The sequence below is a fragment of the Leptodactylus fuscus genome, chromosome 4 (genome assembly GCF_031893055.1).
Source record: "Leptodactylus fuscus isolate aLepFus1 chromosome 4, aLepFus1.hap2, whole genome shotgun sequence".
NCBI classification, from domain to species: domain Eukaryota; kingdom Metazoa; phylum Chordata; class Amphibia; order Anura; family Leptodactylidae; genus Leptodactylus; species Leptodactylus fuscus.
In genome coordinates, this window is record NC_134268.1 from 40,634,257 (window position 1) to 40,656,879 (window position 22,623).

Sequence of the window (22,623 nt, forward strand, 5' to 3'; positions counted from 1 at the left end):
GCCCTAACTGTAAGTAGTGCATACATATAAGTGTAGTATAAGTAGTGCATACATATACTGTAAGTAGTGCATACATATAAGTGTAGTATAAGTGGTGTATACATATATACTCTCTTAGATTTGCACCACTATTACTGATATTCTATTACTATGGAATTGCTGGGTACAGCGCTGCTCCTGGACACAGTGACCGGTCACCAGCGACTATAACAACTATAATACCGTCCTCTGTTCATGTAACAATAGTCTATTGTGCGGTAGAATCACTACTGCAGATGGTAAGTAGTCTTGTGTACAGGCTTCAATAAGTCACCGTCCTATGTATTCTTAACCACATGAACAAGTACATCACCTATAGGATTATGTAATATGCAGCACCGTCAGCACTTGTTATATGGCACAGTAATAGGTCCTAAAACAACAGGTCCCCAAAGGGTCAACCGAAGACATTCATATTTGGCGCTGACTTAAGAATCTCGAGTGTCTGTTTCTTATGGGATGATTCCAAAATAAACCTTATGTTTGATATTTCCAAATGCTAACAAGACGGATGATAAGGCAATTATAAGTCATTGTAAGGATTTCTCAGTGATTTCTATCTGTATTATCCAGCAGCGGGGATACAGAAGACTATTCAGGAGCATGGACTGTAGATACAAAGAGCTACATGCAAGAGTTAACCTGCGGGTAGAAAGACTTGCTAATCGCTCCATTGTGCATCTTGTCTATTCTTTTCCATTTTAGGCGGCAAGAAACCTGACGCTAAGATTGCCATTAGGTTGTCCTGTAATGTCCCATAGTGGAGCAGTAATTCGATTCTAGTAAAACAATGTTATTATTGTGCGGTTTAAGTTAAGTTCAGTTAAAATCTCATTATAAAAGACCCATAACGTGTAATTTTATGGATTTACCGGAACAATATGGCTTCTCATTCGACAGGAGAACGCAGAACCGTAAGGTCCAATGACTAAAGGATCAACTGTCTGCAAAAAATCCAGGGCAATGTTCAATGCACAGAGCCTGCACCAACCTCATATACTGTACATAGGGGATTACGGGCTGCTCGGCTTGTCCTGAGATTGACATTGGCAACCAAAACCGTAAACTAATTTTGGCATGTTTTGAGAAGCCTGCAGGGATGAAAACTGCAATGCACCAAGGTGTAATAAATAACTGGCACAAACAGGCCAATACTTTGCATGCGGAGATGTGAACAGCAATGAATGAGAGCACAGTTCTAAATTACAAGTCAGTCATAAGAGGTTAAAATAAATGTGCTAGGAAATGTTTCTACTATTAGTCTATTATTTAAAGGGGTTATCCAGACCCAAAATTGAATTTTCATACGGTTGAGCTATGACTACTGAATTTTCATACTGATGACATCATCAGCGTCTGATCTGTCAGGGTCCAACATCCAAACCCCACATAGATCGTCTGTTCTAGAAGTGTCTGGGCCCAGCAGACGATCTGTATGGGGTCCAAGTGTCGGATCAGCACGGAAATTCACTTTGATGCTGGACAACCCCTTTAAGGCTGAGGCCCCACGTTGGGGAACCGCAGCTTCTTTTGCTGCAGATATTGCAGTGTTTTTTTCAGCCAAACCTAGGAGTGACTACAAAAGAAATGGGAAATATATAGGAAGTTGTTATATTTCCCCCTTCATCTCAATCCACTTCTGACTTTGGCTCAAAAAAACGCAACAAAATCTGTAACAAAAAAAAAAGCAACGTGGTGCCTTATCCTTTGGAAGACATTTTACCAACTCCAGCACTTTGCATCCTTTAGGGTTCATTCACACTGAGTTTTTTGCGCACTGATTTTGACGCTGAATCCGCCTCAGCGTCAAAAAACTCTGTTTGCACTGACCCTCAATAAGCTCCGCTCCCCTGATTCTGGCACAGCTAGAACTTTTTCTTTACCCCCCACTGCTTCCAATCAATGTACTTAGTTTTGGTGCCTGATATGCTAGTTAGTCTCTGTACTGTCAAGTGGGCGGTGTCAGCCTAGAACTGGCAAGGGGGCGTGTTTCTGAGCTCTGACATTGTCTCACTTGAATGGAGTTTAACTGCAGCTCTACCAAGTAACAATGACCGTGACATTATCAGCACAGTGATGCCGCTGCTGTAAATAGCTGATCGGCGATGGTCCTGGCTGTTGGACCCCCGCCGATCTGGTATTGATGACCTCTCCCACGGAAAGGCCATCAATATTTTAGTCCCAAAATACCCCTTTAGAGCGTCTGGATTGTTTAAAATGTTATTATTAAACCTTTCATATCAAGATGGAAGTTACTGTAATTGCATTTGAACAACTTTTATCTATTGACTTGTTGCCTTAACAACCAATCCAAGAAAATATCGTCTACTGACCAAGATAATATTTCATCCAAGATTTATTATCCCATCCCTGCACGGCTTCAGTGTTTCATCGCTGAACAAATCTCAAGTATTAGACAAATTTAAATAAGTTTCTTCCTATATTCCAGACATAAAATATCTGCAAAATACAGATATTAAATAGAATTTATTACAGTAATAATTGTATCCAAGGGTCATAATAGCATAACAAGAAAGGATGTAAGGAGTCAAGAATGCCCATATGATCTAACGCCATAGACTGTAGTCATGTAGTCCCCATATGCGCCAAACCCACGTCTGTAACTATAATGATCACCAATGATTGTGTTCTATAGGTTTAGTGAGGGGATAGAGACTACTCCCGTGATGGCGAACCTATGGCACAGGTGCCAGAGGTGGCACTCAGAGCCCTCTCTGTGGGCACCCATCTGTGGAACAGATCATACTGTGTGGGGGGTCGCTGTGGAGTATATTGGACTGTGTCGGGGTCCATTGTGGAGAAGATTGTAATGTGTGGGGACCGCTGTGGAGTATATTGGACTGTGTCGGGGTCCTTTCACTATTTATATCACACAGTATCTGTTTTATAACAGACGTGATATTATTTCAGGTCATAATAACATTGCAAGGTCACTATAAAACAGGTCTGTGCGATGTAAAAAGTGAACATTAATTGTTCAAAATTACACCAAATGCAGTAGAACGTTGTTTGTGTCATTAAAATCTCTGTAAGGGCCCCTTCACACGGCGTAAGCGCGCCACTCATTTAGACACGTACACACGTGTCCAAGCGCGGTGCTCCAAAACAGAGCCCATTGATTTCAATGGGAAGCGCGCGTATATCGGCATATACGCGCACTTCCCATTGAAATCAATGGTCTCTGTTTTGAAGCGCCGTGCTCGGACACGTGTATACGTGTCTAAATGAGCGGCGCGCTTAGGCCGTGTGAAGGGGCCCTAAAGCCCCATTCACATAACTGCATTTTGAGGGTCCGTAACTGCCCACAATTGTGGATCCAGACAGTATTAAGGTTAAATTGCTGTGATGGCACTTTGTGATAAATTAGTGGGTTTTGGGTTGCAGTTTGGGCAGTCGGTCTCTAAAAGGTTCACTATCACTGGACTACTCTCTATGCTGACTATAGTCTCAAAATGTGACTAGTTTAATCCTGTTGACAGAAGGTTACTCCACTACGTAGCCTGGTGTAAATACTATGTATATTATCCCTGAACTGTGACATCACTGTGTGTATTATCCCTGTACTGTGACATCACTGTGCGTATTATCCTTGTACTGTGACATCACTGTGTGTATTATCCCTGTACTGTGACATCACTGTGTGTATTATCCCTGTACTGTGACATCACTGTGTGTATTATCTCTGTACTGTGACATCTCTGTGTGTATTATCCTGTACTCTGACATCACTGTGTGTATTATCCTTGTACTGTGACATCACTGTGTGTATTACCCCTGTACTGTGACATCACTGTGTGTATTATCCTGTACTCTGACATCACTGTGTGTATTATCCTTGTACTGTGACATCACTGTGTGTATTACCCCTGTACTGTGACATCACTGTGTGTATTATATCTGTACTGTGACATCACTGTGTGTATTATCCCTGTACTGTAACATCACTGTGTGTATTATCCCTGTACTGTGACATCACTGTGTGTATTATCATAACTGTAACATCACTGTGTGTATCATCCCTGTACTGTGACATCACTGTGTGTATTATCCCTGTACTGTGACATCACTGTGTGTATTATCCTTGTACTGTGACATCACTGTGTGTATTATCCCTGTACTGTGACATCACTGTGTGTATTATCCCTGTACTGTGACATCACTGTGTGTATTATCCCTGTACTGTGACATCACTGTGTGTATTATCCCTGTACTATGACATCACTGTGTGTATTATCCTTGTACTGTAACATCACTGTGTGTATGATCCCTGTAGTGTGACATCACTGTGTGTATTATCCTGTACTGTGACATCACTGTGTGTATTATCATAACTGTAACATCACTGTGTGTATTATCCCTGTACTCTGACATCACTGTGTGTATTATTTCTGTACTGTGACATCACTGTGTGTATTATCTCTGTACTGTGACATCACTGTGTGTATTATCCCTGTACTGTGACATCACTGTGTGTATTACCCCTGTACTGTGACATCACTGTGTGTATTATATCTGTACTGTGACATCACTGTGTGTATTATCCCTGTACTGTAACATCACTGTGTGTATTATCCCTGTACTGTGACATCGCTGTGTGTATTATCTCTGTACTGTGACATCACTGTGTGTATTATCCCTGTACTGTGACATCACTGTGTGTATTATCTCTGTACTGTGACATCACTGTGTGTATTATCTCTGTACTGTGACATCACTGTGCGTATTATCTCTGTACTGTTACATCACTTTGTGTATTATCCCTGTACTGTGACATCACTGTGTGTATTATCCCTGTACTGTGACATCACTGTGTGTATTATCCTGTACTGTGACATCACTGTGTGTATTATCCCTGTACTGTGACATCACTGTGTGTATTATCCCTGTACTGTGACATCACTGTGTGTATTATCCTGTACTGTGACATCACTGTGTGTATTATCCCTGTACTCTGACATCACTGTGTGTATTATCCCTGTACTGTGACATCACTGTGTGTATTATCCCTGTACTGTGACATCACTGTGTGTATTATCTCTGTACTGTGACATCACTGTGTGTATTATCCCTGTACTGTGACATCACTGTGTGTATTATCTCTGTACTCTGACATCACTGTGTGTATTATTTCTGTACTGTGACATCACTGTGTGTATTATCTCTGTACTGTGACATCACTGTGTGTATTATCCCTGTACTGTGACATCACTGTGTGTATTACCCCTGTACTGTGACATCACTGTGTGTATTATATCTGTACTGTGACATCACTGTGTGTATTATCCCTGTACTGTAACATCACTGTGTGTATTATCCCTGTACTGTGACATCGCTGTGTGTATTATCTCTGTACTGTGACATCACTGTGTGTATTATCCCTGTACTGTGACATCACTGTGTGTATTATCTCTGTACTGTGACATCACTGTGTGTATTATCTCTGTACTGTGACATCACTGTGCGTATTATCTCTGTACTGTTACATCACTTTGTGTATTATCCCTGTACTGTGACATCACTGTGTGTATTATCCCTGTACTGTGACATCACTGTGTGTATTATCCTGTACTGTGACATCACTGTGTGTATTATCCCTGTACTCTGACATCACTGTGTGTATTATCCCTGTACTGTGACATCACTGTGCGTATTATCTCTGTACTGTGACATCACTGTGTGTATTATCTCTGTACTGTGACATCAATGTGTGTATTATCCCTGTACTGTGACATCACTGTGTGTATTATCCCTGTACTGTGACATCACTGTGTGTATTATCTCTGTACCGTGACATCACTGTGTGTATTATCCCTGTACTGTGACATCACTGTGTGTATTATCCCTGTACTGTGACATCACTGTGTGTATTATCCCTGTACTGTGACATCACTGTGTGTATTATCTCTGTACTGTGACATCACTGTGTGTATTATCTCTGTACTCTGACATCACTGTGTGTATTATTTCTGTACTGTGACATCACTGTGTGTATTATCTCTGTACTGTGACATCACTGTGTGTATTATCTCTGTACTGTGACATCACTGTGTGTATTATCCTGTACTGTGACATCACTGTGTGTATTATCCTGTACTGTGACATCACTGTGTGTATTATCCCTGTACTGTGACATCACTGTGTGTATTATCCCTGTACTGTGACATCACTGTGTGTATTATCCCTGTACTGTGACATCACTGTGTGTATTATCTCTGTACTCTGACATCACTGTGTGTATTATTTCTGTACTGTGACATCACTGTGTATTATCTCTGTACTGTGACATCACTGTGTGTATTATCCCTGTACTGTGACATCACTGTGTGTATTATCCCTGTACTGTGACATCACTGTGTGTATTATCTCTGTACTCTGACATCACTGTGTGTATTATTTCTGTACTGTGACATCACTGTGTGTATTATCTCTGTACTGTGACATCACTGTGTGTATTATCCCTGTACTGTGACATCACTGTGTGTATTATCTCTGTACTCTGACATCACTGTGTGTATTATTTCTGTACTGTGACATCACTGTGTGTATTATCTCTGTACTGTGACATCACTGTGTGTATTATCCCTGTACTGTGACATCACTGTGTGTATTATCCTTTACTGTGACATCACAGTGTGTATTATCCTGTACTGTGACATCACTGTGTGTATTATCCCTGTACTGTGACATCACTGTGTGTATTATCCTGTACTGTGACATCACTGTGTGTATTATCCCTGTACTGTGACATCACTGTGTGTATTATCCTTTACTGTGACATCACTGTGTGTATTATCTCTGTACTCTGACATCACTGTGTGTATTATTTCTGTACTGTGACATCACTGTGTGTATTATCTCTGTACTGTGACATCACTGTGTGTATTATCCTGTACTGTGACATCACTGTGTGTATTATCCCTGTACTGTGACATCACTGTGTGTATTATCCCTGTACTGTGACATCACTTTGTGTATTATCCCTGTATTGTGACATCACTGTGTGTATTATCCCTGTACTCTGACATCACTGTGTGTATTATCCCTGTACTGTGACATCACTGTGCGTATTATCTCTGTACTGTGACATCACTGTGTGTATTATCTCTGTACTGTGACATCACTGTGTGTATTATCTCTGTACTGTGACATCACTGTGTGTATTATCTCTGTACTGTGACATCACTGTGTGTATTATCCCTGTACTGTGACATCACTGTGTGTATTATCCCTGTACTGTGACATCACTGTGTGTATTATCTCTGTACTGTGACATCACTGTGTGTATTATCCCTGTACTGTGACATCACTGTGTGTATTATCCCTGTACTGTGACATCACTGTGTGTATTATCCCTGTACTGTGACATCACTGTGTGTATTATCTCTGTACTGTGACATCACTGTGTGTATTATCTCTGTACTCTGACATCACTGTGTGTATTATTTCTGTACTGTGACATCACTCTGTGTATTATCTCTGTACTGTGACATCACTGTGTGTATTATCCCTGTACTGTGACATCACTGTGTGTATTATCCCTGTACTGTGACATCACTGTGTGTATTATCTCGGTACTGTGACATCACTGTGTGTATTATTTCTGTACTGTGACATCACTGTGTATTATCTCTGTACTGTGACATCACTGTGTGTATTATCCCTGTACTGTGACATCACTGTGTGTATTATCCCTGTACTGTGACATCACTGTGTGTATTATCTCTGTACTCTGACATCACTGTGTGTATTATTTCTGTACTGTGACATCACTGTGTGTATTATCTCTGTACTGTGACATCACTGTGTGTATTATCCCTGTACTGTGACATCACTGTGTGTATTATCTCTGTACTCTGACATCACTGTGTGTATTATTTCTGTACTGTGACATCACTGTGTGTATTATCTCTGTACTGTGACATCACTGTGTGTATTATCCCTGTACTGTGACATCACTGTGTGTATTATCCTTTACTGTGACATCACAGTGTGTATTATCCTGTACTGTGACATCACTGTGTGTATTATCCCTGTACTGTGACATCACTGTGTGTATTATCCTGTACTGTGACATCACTGTGTGTATTATCCCTGTACTGTGACATCACTGTGTGTATTATCCTTTACTGTGACATCACAGTGTGTATTATCCTGTACTGTGACATCACTGTGTGTATTATCCCTGTACTGTGACATCACTGTGTGTATTATCCCTGTACTGTGACATCACTGTGTGTATTATCCCTGTACTGTGACATCACTGTGTGTATTATCTCTGTACTGTGACATCACTGTGTGTATTATCTCTGTACTCTGACATCACTGTGTGTATTATTTCTGTACTGTGACATCACTCTGTGTATTATCTCTGTACTGTGACATCACTGTGTGTATTATCCCTGTACTGTGACATCACTGTGTGTATTATCCTGTACTGTGACATCACTGTGTGTATTATCTCTGTACTGTGACATCACTGTGTGTATTATCCTGTACTGTGACATCACTGTGTGTATTATCCTGTACTGTGACATCACTGTGTGTATTATCCCTGTACTGTGACATCACTGTGTGTATTATCCCTGTACTGTGACATCACTGTGTGTATTATCTCTGTACTCTGACATCACTGTGTGTATTATTTCTGTACTGTGACATCACTGTGTGTATTATCTCTGTACTGTGACATCACTGTGTGTATTATCCCTGTACTGTGACATCACTGTGTGTATTATCTCTGTACTCTGACATCACTGTGTGTATTATTTCTGTACTGTGACATCACTGTGTGTATTATCTCTGTACTGTGACATCACTGTGTGTATTATCCCTGTACTGTGACATCACTGTGTGTATTATCTCTGTACTCTGACATCACTGTGTGTATTATTTCTGTACTGTGACATCACTGTGTGTATTATCTCTGTACTGTGACATCACTGTGTGTATTATCCCTGTACTGTGACATCACTGTGTGTATTATCCTTTACTGTGACATCACAGTGTGTATTATCCTGTACTGTGACATCACTGTGTGTATTATCCCTGTACTGTGACATCACTGTGTGTATTATCCTGTACTGTGACATCACTGTGTGTATTATCCCTGTACTGTGACATCACTGTGTGTATTATCCTTTACTGTGACATCACAGTGTGTATTATCCTGTACTGTGACATCACTGTGTGTATTATCCCTGTACTGTGACATCACTGTGTGTATTATCCCTGTACTGTGACATCACTGTGTGTATTATCCCTGTACTGTGACATCACTGTGTGTATTATCTCTGTACTGTGACATCACTGTGTGTATTATCTCTGTACTCTGACATCACTGTGTGTATTATTTCTGTACTGTGACATCACTCTGTGTATTATCTCTGTACTGTGACATCACTGTGTGTATTATCCCTGTACTGTAACATCACTGTGTGTATTATCCCTGTACTGTGACATCGCTGTGTGTATTATCTCTGTACTGTGACATCACTGTGTGTATTATCCCTGTACTGTGACATCACTGTGTGTATTATCTCTGTACTGTGACATCACTGTGTGTATTATCTCTGTACTGTGACATCACTGTGCGTATTATCTCTGTACTGTTACATCACTTTGTGTATTATCCCTGTACTGTGACATCACTGTGTGTATTATCCCTGTACTGTGACATCACTGTGTGTATTATCCTGTACTGTGACATCACTGTGTGTATTATCCCTGTACTCTGACATCACTGTGTGTATTATCCCTGTACTGTGACATCACTGTGCGTATTATCTCTGTACTGTGACATCACTGTGTGTATTATCTCTGTACTGTGACATCAATGTGTGTATTATCCCTGTACTGTGACATCACTGTGTGTATTATCCCTGTACTGTGACATCACTGTGTGTATTATCTCTGTACCGTGACATCACTGTGTGTATTATCCCTGTACTGTGACATCACTGTGTGTATTATCCCTGTACTGTGACATCACTGTGTGTATTATCCCTGTACTGTGACATCACTGTGTGTATTATCTCTGTACTGTGACATCACTGTGTGTATTATCTCTGTACTCTGACATCACTGTGTGTATTATTTCTGTACTGTGACATCACTGTGTGTATTATCTCTGTACTGTGACATCACTGTGTGTATTATCTCTGTACTGTGACATCACTGTGTGTATTATCCTGTACTGTGACATCACTGTGTGTATTATCCTGTACTGTGACATCACTGTGTGTATTATCCCTGTACTGTGACATCACTGTGTGTATTATCCCTGTACTGTGACATCACTGTGTGTATTATCCCTGTACTGTGACATCACTGTGTGTATTATCTCTGTACTCTGACATCACTGTGTGTATTATTTCTGTACTGTGACATCACTGTGTATTATCTCTGTACTGTGACATCACTGTGTGTATTATCCCTGTACTGTGACATCACTGTGTGTATTATCCCTGTACTGTGACATCACTGTGTGTATTATCTCTGTACTCTGACATCACTGTGTGTATTATTTCTGTACTGTGACATCACTGTGTGTATTATCTCTGTACTGTGACATCACTGTGTGTATTATCCCTGTACTGTGACATCACTGTGTGTATTATCTCTGTACTCTGACATCACTGTGTGTATTATTTCTGTACTGTGACATCACTGTGTGTATTATCTCTGTACTGTGACATCACTGTGTGTATTATCCCTGTACTGTGACATCACTGTGTGTATTATCCTTTACTGTGACATCACAGTGTGTATTATCCTGTACTGTGACATCACTGTGTGTATTATCCCTGTACTGTGACATCACTGTGTGTATTATCCTGTACTGTGACATCACTGTGTGTATTATCCCTGTACTGTGACATCACTGTGTGTATTATCCTTTACTGTGACATCACTGTGTGTATTATCTCTGTACTCTGACATCACTGTGTGTATTATTTCTGTACTGTGACATCACTGTGTGTATTATCTCTGTACTGTGACATCACTGTGTGTATTATCCTGTACTGTGACATCACTGTGTGTATTATCCCTGTACTGTGACATCACTGTGTGTATTATCCCTGTACTGTGACATCACTTTGTGTATTATCCCTGTATTGTGACATCACTGTGTGTATTATCCCTGTACTCTGACATCACTGTGTGTATTATCCCTGTACTGTGACATCACTGTGCGTATTATCTCTGTACTGTGACATCACTGTGTGTATTATCTCTGTACTGTGACATCACTGTGTGTATTATCTCTGTACTGTGACATCACTGTGTGTATTATCTCTGTACTGTGACATCACTGTGTGTATTATCCCTGTACTGTGACATCACTGTGTGTATTATCCCTGTACTGTGACATCACTGTGTGTATTATCTCTGTACTGTGACATCACTGTGTGTATTATCCCTGTACTGTGACATCACTGTGTGTATTATCCCTGTACTGTGACATCACTGTGTGTATTATCCCTGTACTGTGACATCACTGTGTGTATTATCTCTGTACTGTGACATCACTGTGTGTATTATCTCTGTACTCTGACATCACTGTGTGTATTATTTCTGTACTGTGACATCACTCTGTGTATTATCTCTGTACTGTGACATCACTGTGTGTATTATCCCTGTACTGTGACATCACTGTGTGTATTATCCCTGTACTGTGACATCACTGTGTGTATTATCTCGGTACTGTGACATCACTGTGTGTATTATTTCTGTACTGTGACATCACTGTGTATTATCTCTGTACTGTGACATCACTGTGTGTATTATCCCTGTACTGTGACATCACTGTGTGTATTATCCCTGTACTGTGACATCACTGTGTGTATTATCTCTGTACTCTGACATCACTGTGTGTATTATTTCTGTACTGTGACATCACTGTGTGTATTATCTCTGTACTGTGACATCACTGTGTGTATTATCCCTGTACTGTGACATCACTGTGTGTATTATCTCTGTACTCTGACATCACTGTGTGTATTATTTCTGTACTGTGACATCACTGTGTGTATTATCTCTGTACTGTGACATCACTGTGTGTATTATCCCTGTACTGTGACATCACTGTGTGTATTATCCTTTACTGTGACATCACAGTGTGTATTATCCTGTACTGTGACATCACTGTGTGTATTATCCCTGTACTGTGACATCACTGTGTGTATTATCCTGTACTGTGACATCACTGTGTGTATTATCCCTGTACTGTGACATCACTGTGTGTATTATCCTTTACTGTGACATCACAGTGTGTATTATCCTGTACTGTGACATCACTGTGTGTATTATCCCTGTACTGTGACATCACTGTGTGTATTATCCCTGTACTGTGACATCACTGTGTGTATTATCCCTGTACTGTGACATCACTGTGTGTATTATCTCTGTACTGTGACATCACTGTGTGTATTATCTCTGTACTCTGACATCACTGTGTGTATTATTTCTGTACTGTGACATCACTCTGTGTATTATCTCTGTACTGTGACATCACTGTGTGTATTATCCCTGTACTGTGACATCACTGTGTGTATTATCCTGTACTGTGACATCACTGTGTGTATTATCTCTGTACTGTGACATCACTGTGTGTATTATCCTGTACTGTGACATCACTGTGTGTATTATCCTGTACTGTGACATCACTGTGTGTATTATCCCTGTACTGTGACATCACTGTGTGTATTATCCCTGTACTGTGACATCACTGTGTGTATTATCTCTGTACTCTGACATCACTGTGTGTATTATTTCTGTACTGTGACATCACTGTGTGTATTATCTCTGTACTGTGACATCACTGTGTGTATTATCCCTGTACTGTGACATCACTGTGTGTATTATCTCTGTACTCTGACATCACTGTGTGTATTATTTCTGTACTGTGACATCACTGTGTGTATTATCTCTGTACTGTGACATCACTGTGTGTATTATCCCTGTACTGTGACATCACTGTGTGTATTATCTCTGTACTCTGACATCACTGTGTGTATTATTTCTGTACTGTGACATCACTGTGTGTATTATCTCTGTACTGTGACATCACTGTGTGTATTATCCCTGTACTGTGACATCACTGTGTGTATTATCCTTTACTGTGACATCACAGTGTGTATTATCCTGTACTGTGACATCACTGTGTGTATTATCCCTGTACTGTGACATCACTGTGTGTATTATCCTGTACTGTGACATCACTGTGTGTATTATCCCTGTACTGTGACATCACTGTGTGTATTATCCTTTACTGTGACATCACAGTGTGTATTATCCTGTACTGTGACATCACTGTGTGTATTATCCCTGTACTGTGACATCACTGTGTGTATTATCCCTGTACTGTGACATCACTGTGTGTATTATCCCTGTACTGTGACATCACTGTGTGTATTATCTCTGTACTGTGACATCACTGTGTGTATTATCTCTGTACTCTGACATCACTGTGTGTATTATTTCTGTACTGTGACATCACTCTGTGTATTATCTCTGTACTGTGACATCACTGTGTGTATTATCCCTGTACTGTGACATCACTGTGTGTATTATCCTGTACTGTGACATCACTGTGTGTATTATCTCTGTACTGTGACATCACTGTGTGTATTATCCTGTACTGTGACATCACTGTGTGTATTATCCTGTACTGTGACATCACTGTGTGTATTATCCCTGTACTGTGACATCACTGTGTGTATTATCCCTGTACTGTGACATCACTGTGTGTATTATCTCTGTACTCTGACATCACTGTGTGTATTATTTCTGTACTGTGACATCACTGTGTGTATTATCTCTGTACTGTGACATCACTGTGTGTATTATCCTGTACTGTGACATCACTGTGTGTATTATCCCTGTACTGTGACATCACTGTGTGTATTATCCCTGTACTGTGACATCACTGGGTGTATTATCCCTGTACTGTGACATCATTGTGTGTATTATCCCTGTATTGTGACATCACTGTGTGTATTATCTCTGTACTATGACATCACTGTGTGTATTATTTCTGTACTGTGACATCACTGTGTGTATTATCTCTGTACTGTGACATCACTGTGTGTATTATCCTGTACTGTGACATCACTGTGTGTATTATCCCTGTACTGTGACATCACTGTGTGTATTATCCCTGTACTGTGACATCACTGTGTGTATTATCTCTGTACTGTGACATCACTGTGTGTATTATCCCTGTACTGTGACATCACTGTGTGTATTATCCTTTACTGTGACATCACAGTGTGTATTATCCTTTACTGTGACATCACAGTGTGTATTATCCTGTACTGTGACATCACTGTGTGTATTATCCCTGTACTGTGACATCACTGTGTGTATTATCCCTGTACTATGACATCACTTTCTGATCCTACTACTGAAGGTAGCCATGCTGAAGTCAGCCATTATTCCAAGTTTTCTTATCCTCTGGTAAACAGAACTATTAAATGACGGGGGCCGGAGAACAAATTAAAGTATAAAAGATGTCAAAAGCCATAAAACGTGATGTTGTTCACAGGTTCGGTGTGTATTTTATCCAGTGAATTAGATTTGGGTTTGGAGCCCGTTTGATGGATCTCATAGTGACAGCTTGTTAACAATTTTCTGCTCATGAAGTGACACAGAGGACAGTTAAATAAACAGACACAAAGAAAGCTTTGTTAGGAGGCAAAGTCATAGGCAGATATAAGAGGAGGGGAGAGGACGGGAGAGGGAACACTGCAAGCCCTTGTACTTAGCATCCTCACAAACCACTACAATAGAAGGCTACATGTGTGTGTGTGTGTGTGTGTGGGGGGGGGGGTTATACTGTATTGTACTGTATATCAGATTTATATCATACATATGTATATAAAGTAGATCTTATATCGTATATACAGTACATCATACATCATCATCAGTCATGTATAGAGTCCTAGGCAAAGCCTTCTCATTGAGACACAAGGGCTTCGCTGTGATACATCTCATTCATCTATTTACTAAGCAAATCACGTCATATAACCAACTATAATGACAGATATCTGCCTGGGGGATGTGCGTTTATGCTGTACACCTAGTAAAAGTTGAAAGTGGGTATTTACACACACAAGACAAGGACATGTCAAGGATATGGAGGCATGGAAGGCTAACGTTGTAGCTGGTTGGTGCCAAGTCCTGCCATGCTAAAGCGCTGTTTTTTGCTTAGGCCCAGTTCAAATATGCATATGATATTCCGTTCGGGGAGTCTGCTTGGGAGCCCCCATGAACGGAATGCTATACGCATTAAAAATCGGTTAGCTAAGAAACCACATGGACCCCGTAGACTATAATGGGGTCCGTGTGGTTTCTCCTTGAGGTCCGCAGTACTTTTCTCTCCGCATGTTTCGTACGGAAACCACATGGACCCCATTATAGTCTATGAGGTCCGTGTGGTTTTTTAGCTAACCGCTTTTTAATGCATTCCGAACGGAATACCGAACGCAGATGTGAACCAGGCCTTAGATTCAAAGGTGTTCCATTGATAGCCGCATAGGAAGCATACAATGAAGAATACCCAATATTTAGTACAAACGTCTCCATGTGTGTTATGTGTACACGGAGACTTACACATAGAAATATCTGCAACCTCGAGACTGAAAAATAATGCTTCCATTTAATGACAGCAAGCAGAAATCTTGAAGGGGACCTTTCACCACCTCTACCACCTCCAAGCCCTTTCATCCCTCCATAGTCACTGCTCCACTTATTCTGGCACAGTTGGAATTTCTTCTCTAGCCCTCACCGTTCCCCAGCAATCACTGCTGTTAGTTTCAGCACAATTATGCTCTCCTCTGTCAGGTGGGCGGTCCCTGTCTTTCTACTCCAGCCAACGACCGCCCACTTGACGTATGATTGTACGGAAACTAACAAAAGTGATTATTCGGGAATGGTAGGGGCCAGAGAACAAATTCCAACTTCAGCAGAATCAGTGGAGCGCCACCTATTGAAGGATGAAGAAATGGAGTTGGTGGAGGTGATGAATGGTCCAATTGATAAAAAACACAATAATTAACCCCTTCCTCTAATGCACCGTATACATATGGGCACAGCTACTAACATAGTCCAGGTCCACTCACTTTCCTCTGCGATAGACGAAATTAAGAAGCATTTCCCACAATCCATATGACAGTGTGACAGCTGCTTAGCTTGACATGTAGATATATCCATCATATTACTGTAGAGACGTTATTCTGCTCTACAGGCTTGGGGGGACATGCTGAGAGTTGTAGTTTTCCAGAGCGTCTCATGCATATTGTATAGTCATCAAACGCGCGCGCCGCTACAGCGTTCCCAATTAAAGCGCATAGACTGCAGTGCTGCAATGCACATCAATAATTTTACCAGTAAATTTCCCCAGCCCGCTCCGCACAGCGGCAACAGCCACAAAACAACACCTTGTCCATTTGTACAAACACCTGCAGACGCGGGATATTAAATGAGTGCCATAATTAACTGCTTAATTTATCGCTACCAACATGCTCTTTATACCTATCTGGGGACTCCGCAAGCTGTTAGCATGAAGGCAGCATAGCAGATACCAAAGGCAGCGAGCGCTCTGCAGTACATTGTATTATCTAATACTATATTACAAGACTAAACCCAGGCAGGATATAGGCAAAGGGATACAGAACAAATACTGAATACCCCCCCCCCCCCCCCCCCATCTAAAACCTAGGATCTCTCACAACAGTGACTCCCAAGGTGAAAGATAATGATCTTATAAACTGGATATCATTACTGTCCCTGCACATAGCTCCTGGTTATACAGCCTGCCAATAAATCCTACCATGACACCATGTCCAGGCTGGGGCTGCGGAACTTTGAAATGGAGATAGAGAAGTAGATAGATAGATAGACAGAAAGACAGATAGATAGATGGATGATAGATTGATAGACAGACGGACAGATAGATAGATAGATAGATAGATAGAAAGATAGATGATAGATAGATAGATAGATAGGAGATAGATAGATAGACATATGGATATATAGATAGATAGATAGATAGATAGGAGATAGATAGATAGATAGATAGATAGATGATTGATAGATAGATAGATAGATAGATAGATAGATAATAGGTAGATAGATATTTGATAGACAAATATACAGAAAGATATTAGATAGATCAATAGATATATGATAGATAGATAGATAGATAGATAGATAGCTCTGCTACATCTACATGTCATAAATCAGGTTTGGACACGAAACCTACAAACAACACTATAATAAATACTAAAGAGATATATAAGTAGAGTATACAGGGATCAATCACACTCCACACTGTAAGGATATTCTCCCCGCTCAATACAAGGATTATTGCTATAAGATTTATGACACATTTATAACTAATAATGACCATTTATGACTTTTTTATGGTTTTCTGCAGTGAACATTGACACTTGATATAAATGTCTCGGTACTTGGGATCAGGCAATGTCAGTAGCAGCCAGTATTACAGTAGCAGGCTGGTGTGTACACAACATATCTATAGCAGATAAGCCAGCAGTAACCTTGAGGGTGCGCACCTGTAACCACTGCAGGAACTGAGCCGCACAATACACCGCAACAGATTAGGCTGCCATTCACAACTCAGTACAATGCACGCACTATGTACCCGTCCTATGGGGTTTACTGAAAGGACTTACAGACCTATCTAGGGAAAGGATCTTCACTAGGAGGTCACTGCAATGATACGGGTATATATGGAAGGCTCAATCCCCTTGAATATATGATTAAAGGGGTATTCCCGTCCCATGATGTTATGGTATATTTCTAGAAAGGCCAGAAGTTCTTTCAATTTTCTCTGCACATTGGCACTGTGCCAGTGGGGGCTATACTGGGACCCCTTTATTCTGAGGATCACTGGTGGTTCTGAACGTTACACCAAGCCCAGGAATATCCTTCATATAATAGTGGGAAAAACTATTCAAATGGAAAGGGAATCAATGATTGGGGCTGGAACACCCAAATATGATAAAAATGGTTATCACCCTTTGAAATGAGCATTGGTTGTGTCTTTGCCCCTCTGTTCCAATAATCTTAATGGGACTACTAGACCAGCCAGGCATTACACTTGGCTTTTCTTCGGCAGTCTCATAGAGATAAAGTGGAGGGCAGTGCACAAGTAAAAATTTTTATTTTGTTCAATAGAGGGTACATGGGACACCCATCCCTGTGAATCCCACCAATATAACACTTATAGAAAAACCCTTCAAAGTTCTTTGAATGAATGAATGAATGAAGCAATGGTCAACACAATTCATTACAATACATTGCTTCCACCAAGCTTAGCATTACTCTATGACCAGGTAATACATTTATTTTGGAAAAAAAACTGACCTGATTTGTCTTCAGAATCATCAAACTCAACATTGAAGGCATGGCCATTATTCAGGATGACTTGTGCGGTGGAGGGGTCGTATCTAATGCTCAGAGGTTTCAGTGCTGGGTCGTATTTGGCTTCACTTGGTCTAATATCGATAGGGGACTGATGATCACCCAGAGCGATTGGGAAGGAATTGTGCCAAGTATTGGGTCCTATCAAAAGAAGAGATGCAAACGGTGTAATTCGAAACAAAAAACATCAAAGAGACATTGCAAGAGACTGTAAGACATCCAGCTCCGTACTCCAGCCCTGCGAGTCCGGACAAGGTGTTTCAAGGTCAAAATTCTATGAAATGGTTACAATGTTGCAAAATGTTTCAAAGTTTAATCAGTAGCTTTCAGAAAGTTAATAGTGAATTTGCCGTCCAATAATCCTTCACGTGACATTAACCCATTCAGGAGACGCTTTCCACTCGGCGAGGTGAAGATGACAGCGTGACAAACCCATAATTAACCCAGAATAGTTCACAATGAAGAGGCTGCTTGAGGAAACGCTATAAATATTGCAGATTATCCTAATTCGAGCAATCTTGTCATCTCAAGGTCATGCTAGAGAGAAGATGTAGAGCAAGAGATCTTAGCAGACTGCTGCCATGACTCAAAGGTAACACAAAAAAATTCCTAAACCACAAGGAATGAGATAGAGGGTTGTGCTTGTAAGTTCTCTAAGGGGAACCTGCCGGTCTGCTCGATAAGACTGGGATATTTTAGGGAAGTGTCCAGCTGTTATTTCCATCCGATCCCTGAGAGTTGGCTAAATCCATTGCGTCGGGTGAGTCGTATACTGAAACACTTCCAAATGCAATTAGTTTAATGTCTATCCCCAGCGCAGCTGCCTGGAGGGAAAGTCTCCATGTTAATGAAAAGGCAATAGACTGCAATGTATAAAATAGGACACTATGGGGAGAGGACACCATGAAAACCGATAGGGATGGAAGGTGCAGAACTCAAAAATAGACGCGTCCTAAGAGCTAACTCAAAAAAGTCAACACTCTCTTGACCCAGACATTACACCCGGGGAAGGCTTAGTTTAACGGTTTCCTAAATGTCATCGCTTAATATGCCATATCCTATTCTCACTAGCAATGCTTTAATATAAGTGGCAAGAGGAATGAGAAGGACACATGTTCCCATCACTCACCATTGTGATGACCATATCCCCAATCATGTGCCATTATGGTCGGCTTTCAGCTCCTCCTGCTGGACAAGTCCCGTTGCTGGTTGCCACTGAATGAGTGTTAGCCACCAGGCTATTTCTTGTGGGGCTTTATAGGGTCCCACCAGCTCCATCTCACTCAGACCTCAGCAGGTGGGGTTGGCACTCAGGGATCAGCCTGTTTTTTGGGCGGAGAGTAAAAATTAGCCCATCCTTCTTTAAAGTAGCAGCCCGATGACTTATACTCTACTGACCATCTCCTGTACGCCCATTCATGATCTCTACGCTCTTCTGTATACAGATGACACACATAATAAATACACCCACAGCTCTGCAGTCCCACAACAAGTCATCGCCAGCACTGACTGGTTCACTTCAGGTATGTCCTGAGGTACAAGGAGACAAGACATACAGAACTACAAGTAGCATCACCAAGGATACAGTATATAGCACACACCAAAGTCAGTCACTGAGTCACTATGCGGGACATGGTATACACAGTCATAGTATAGGCAAAGGTGTGACAGTGAAAAGGTTGTGCAAAGGAGCAACACACTATGCTACAATAGTACAATGTATCTATACTACCATACACAGCACCATGTACACACTATACTACAATAGTACAATGTATCTATACTACCATACACAGCACCATGTACACACTATACTACAGTACATAACACCATGTACATACTATACTACAATAGTACAACGTATCTACGCTACCGTAAACAGCACCATGTACACACTATACTACAATAGTACAATGTATCTATACTATCATACACAGCACCATGTACACACTATACTACAATAATACAATAGCATTAATGCACACACTGTAATATAGTACACACCAAAAATGTACACACTATATTACAGTACACAGCACCATGCACAATATTCTACAGTACACAACACCATGTACACACTATACTACAATAGCACAACATAGCTATACTACAGTACACAGCATTAATGCAAACACTATATTACAGTACACAGCACCGTGTACACACTATATTACAGTATACAGCACTATGTACACACTATATTACAGTACACAGCACCATGTACACACTATATTACAGTATACAGCACCATGTACACACTATATTACAGTATACAGCACCATGTACACACTATATTACAGTATACAGCACTATGTACACACTATATTACAGTACACAGCACCATGTACACACTATATTACAGTATACAGCACTATGTACACACTATATTACAGTACACAGCACCATGTACACACTATATTACAGTACACAGCACCATGTACACACTATATTACAGTATACAGCACCATGTACACACTATATTACAGTACACAGCACCATGTACACACTATATTACAGTACACAGCACCATGTACACACTATATTACAGTATACAGCACCATGTACACACTATATTACAGTACACAGCACCATGTACCCACTATATTACAGTACACAGCACCATGTACACACTATAAAACAATAGCACAACATAGCTATACTACAGTACACAGCACCATGCACACAATATACTACAACATTACAGCATATCTATGATACAGTACACAGCATCATGTACACACTACACTACATTACAACGTATCTATACTACAGTACACAACATTAATGCACACTATACTACCAAATTGAAAAGCATCAGTGCACATACTACACTACTATATATGCCTATACTATATTACAACAGCACACTGCATCAATATACACACTATACTACAGTATACAGCACCATGTACACACTATACCACAACACAAAGCACCATGCACACACTATACTATAGTACACAGCACCAAGTATACACTATACTATAGTATACAGCACTATGTACACATTATACCACAGCACACAGCACCATGTACACACTATACTACAGTACACAGCACCATGTACACACTATACTATAGTACACAGCACCATGTACACACTATACTATAGTACACAGCACCAAGTATACACTATACTATAGTATACAGCGCTATGTACACATTATACCACAGCACACAGCACCATGTACACACTATACTACAGTACACAGCACCAAGTATACACTGTACTACAGCACAAAGCACCATGCACACACTATACTACAGTACACAGCACCATGTACACACTATACTATAGTATACAGCGCTATGTACACATTATACCACAGCACCATGTACACACTATACTACAGTACACAGCACCAAGTATACACTATACTATAGTACACAGCACCATGTACACACTATACTACAGTACACAGCACCATGTACACACTATACTACAGTACACAGCACCATGCACACACTATAATACAGTACACAGCACCATGTACACACTATATTACAGTACATAGCACCATGCACACACTATACTACAGTACACAGCACCATGCACACACTATAATACAGTACACAGCATTAATGCAAACACTATATTACAGTACACAGCACCATGTACACACTATACTATAGTACACAGCACCATGTACACACTATACTATAGTACACAGCACCATGTACACACTATACTACAGTACACAGCACCATGTACACACTATACTACAGTACACAGCACCATGTACACACTATACTATAGTACACAGCACCATGTACACACTATACTATAGTACACAGCACCATGTACACACTATACTACAGTACACAGCACCATGTACACACTATACTACAGTACACAGCACCATGCACACACTATAATACAGTACACAGCACCATGTACACACTATATTACAGTACATAGCACCATGCACACACTATACTACAGTATACAGCACCATGTACACACTATACTATAGTACACAGCACCATGTACACACTATACTACAGTACACAGCACCATGTACACACTATACTACAGTACACAGCACCATGCACACACTATAATACAGTACACAGCACCATGTACACACTATATTACAGTACATAGCACCATGCACA

At 40.6% G+C, this 22,623-nt stretch overlaps 1 protein-coding gene across 3 annotated transcripts in view; it reads right to left on the reverse strand.

Moving 5' to 3' along the window:
• LOC142200192 (carbonic anhydrase 2-like) overlaps window positions 1–22,623 on the reverse strand; it is a 39,771-nt gene that overhangs the window by 16,421 nt on the left and 727 nt on the right. For 2 of the 3 annotated variants that reach the window (XM_075270359.1, XM_075270360.1), the window contains exons 2-3: window positions 19,637–19,829; window positions 18,451–18,648 (exon numbers count right to left, since the gene is read on the reverse strand). In XM_075270359.1, the coding sequence (XP_075126460.1) occupies window positions 18,451–18,648; window positions 19,637–19,670 (232 nt within the window). In that variant the 5' untranslated portion in view covers window positions 19,671–19,829. Of the gene's footprint in view, window positions 1–18,450; window positions 18,649–19,636; window positions 20,113–22,623 lie in introns of those variants that run through there. The other variant, XM_075270358.1, reaches the window with a different exon arrangement.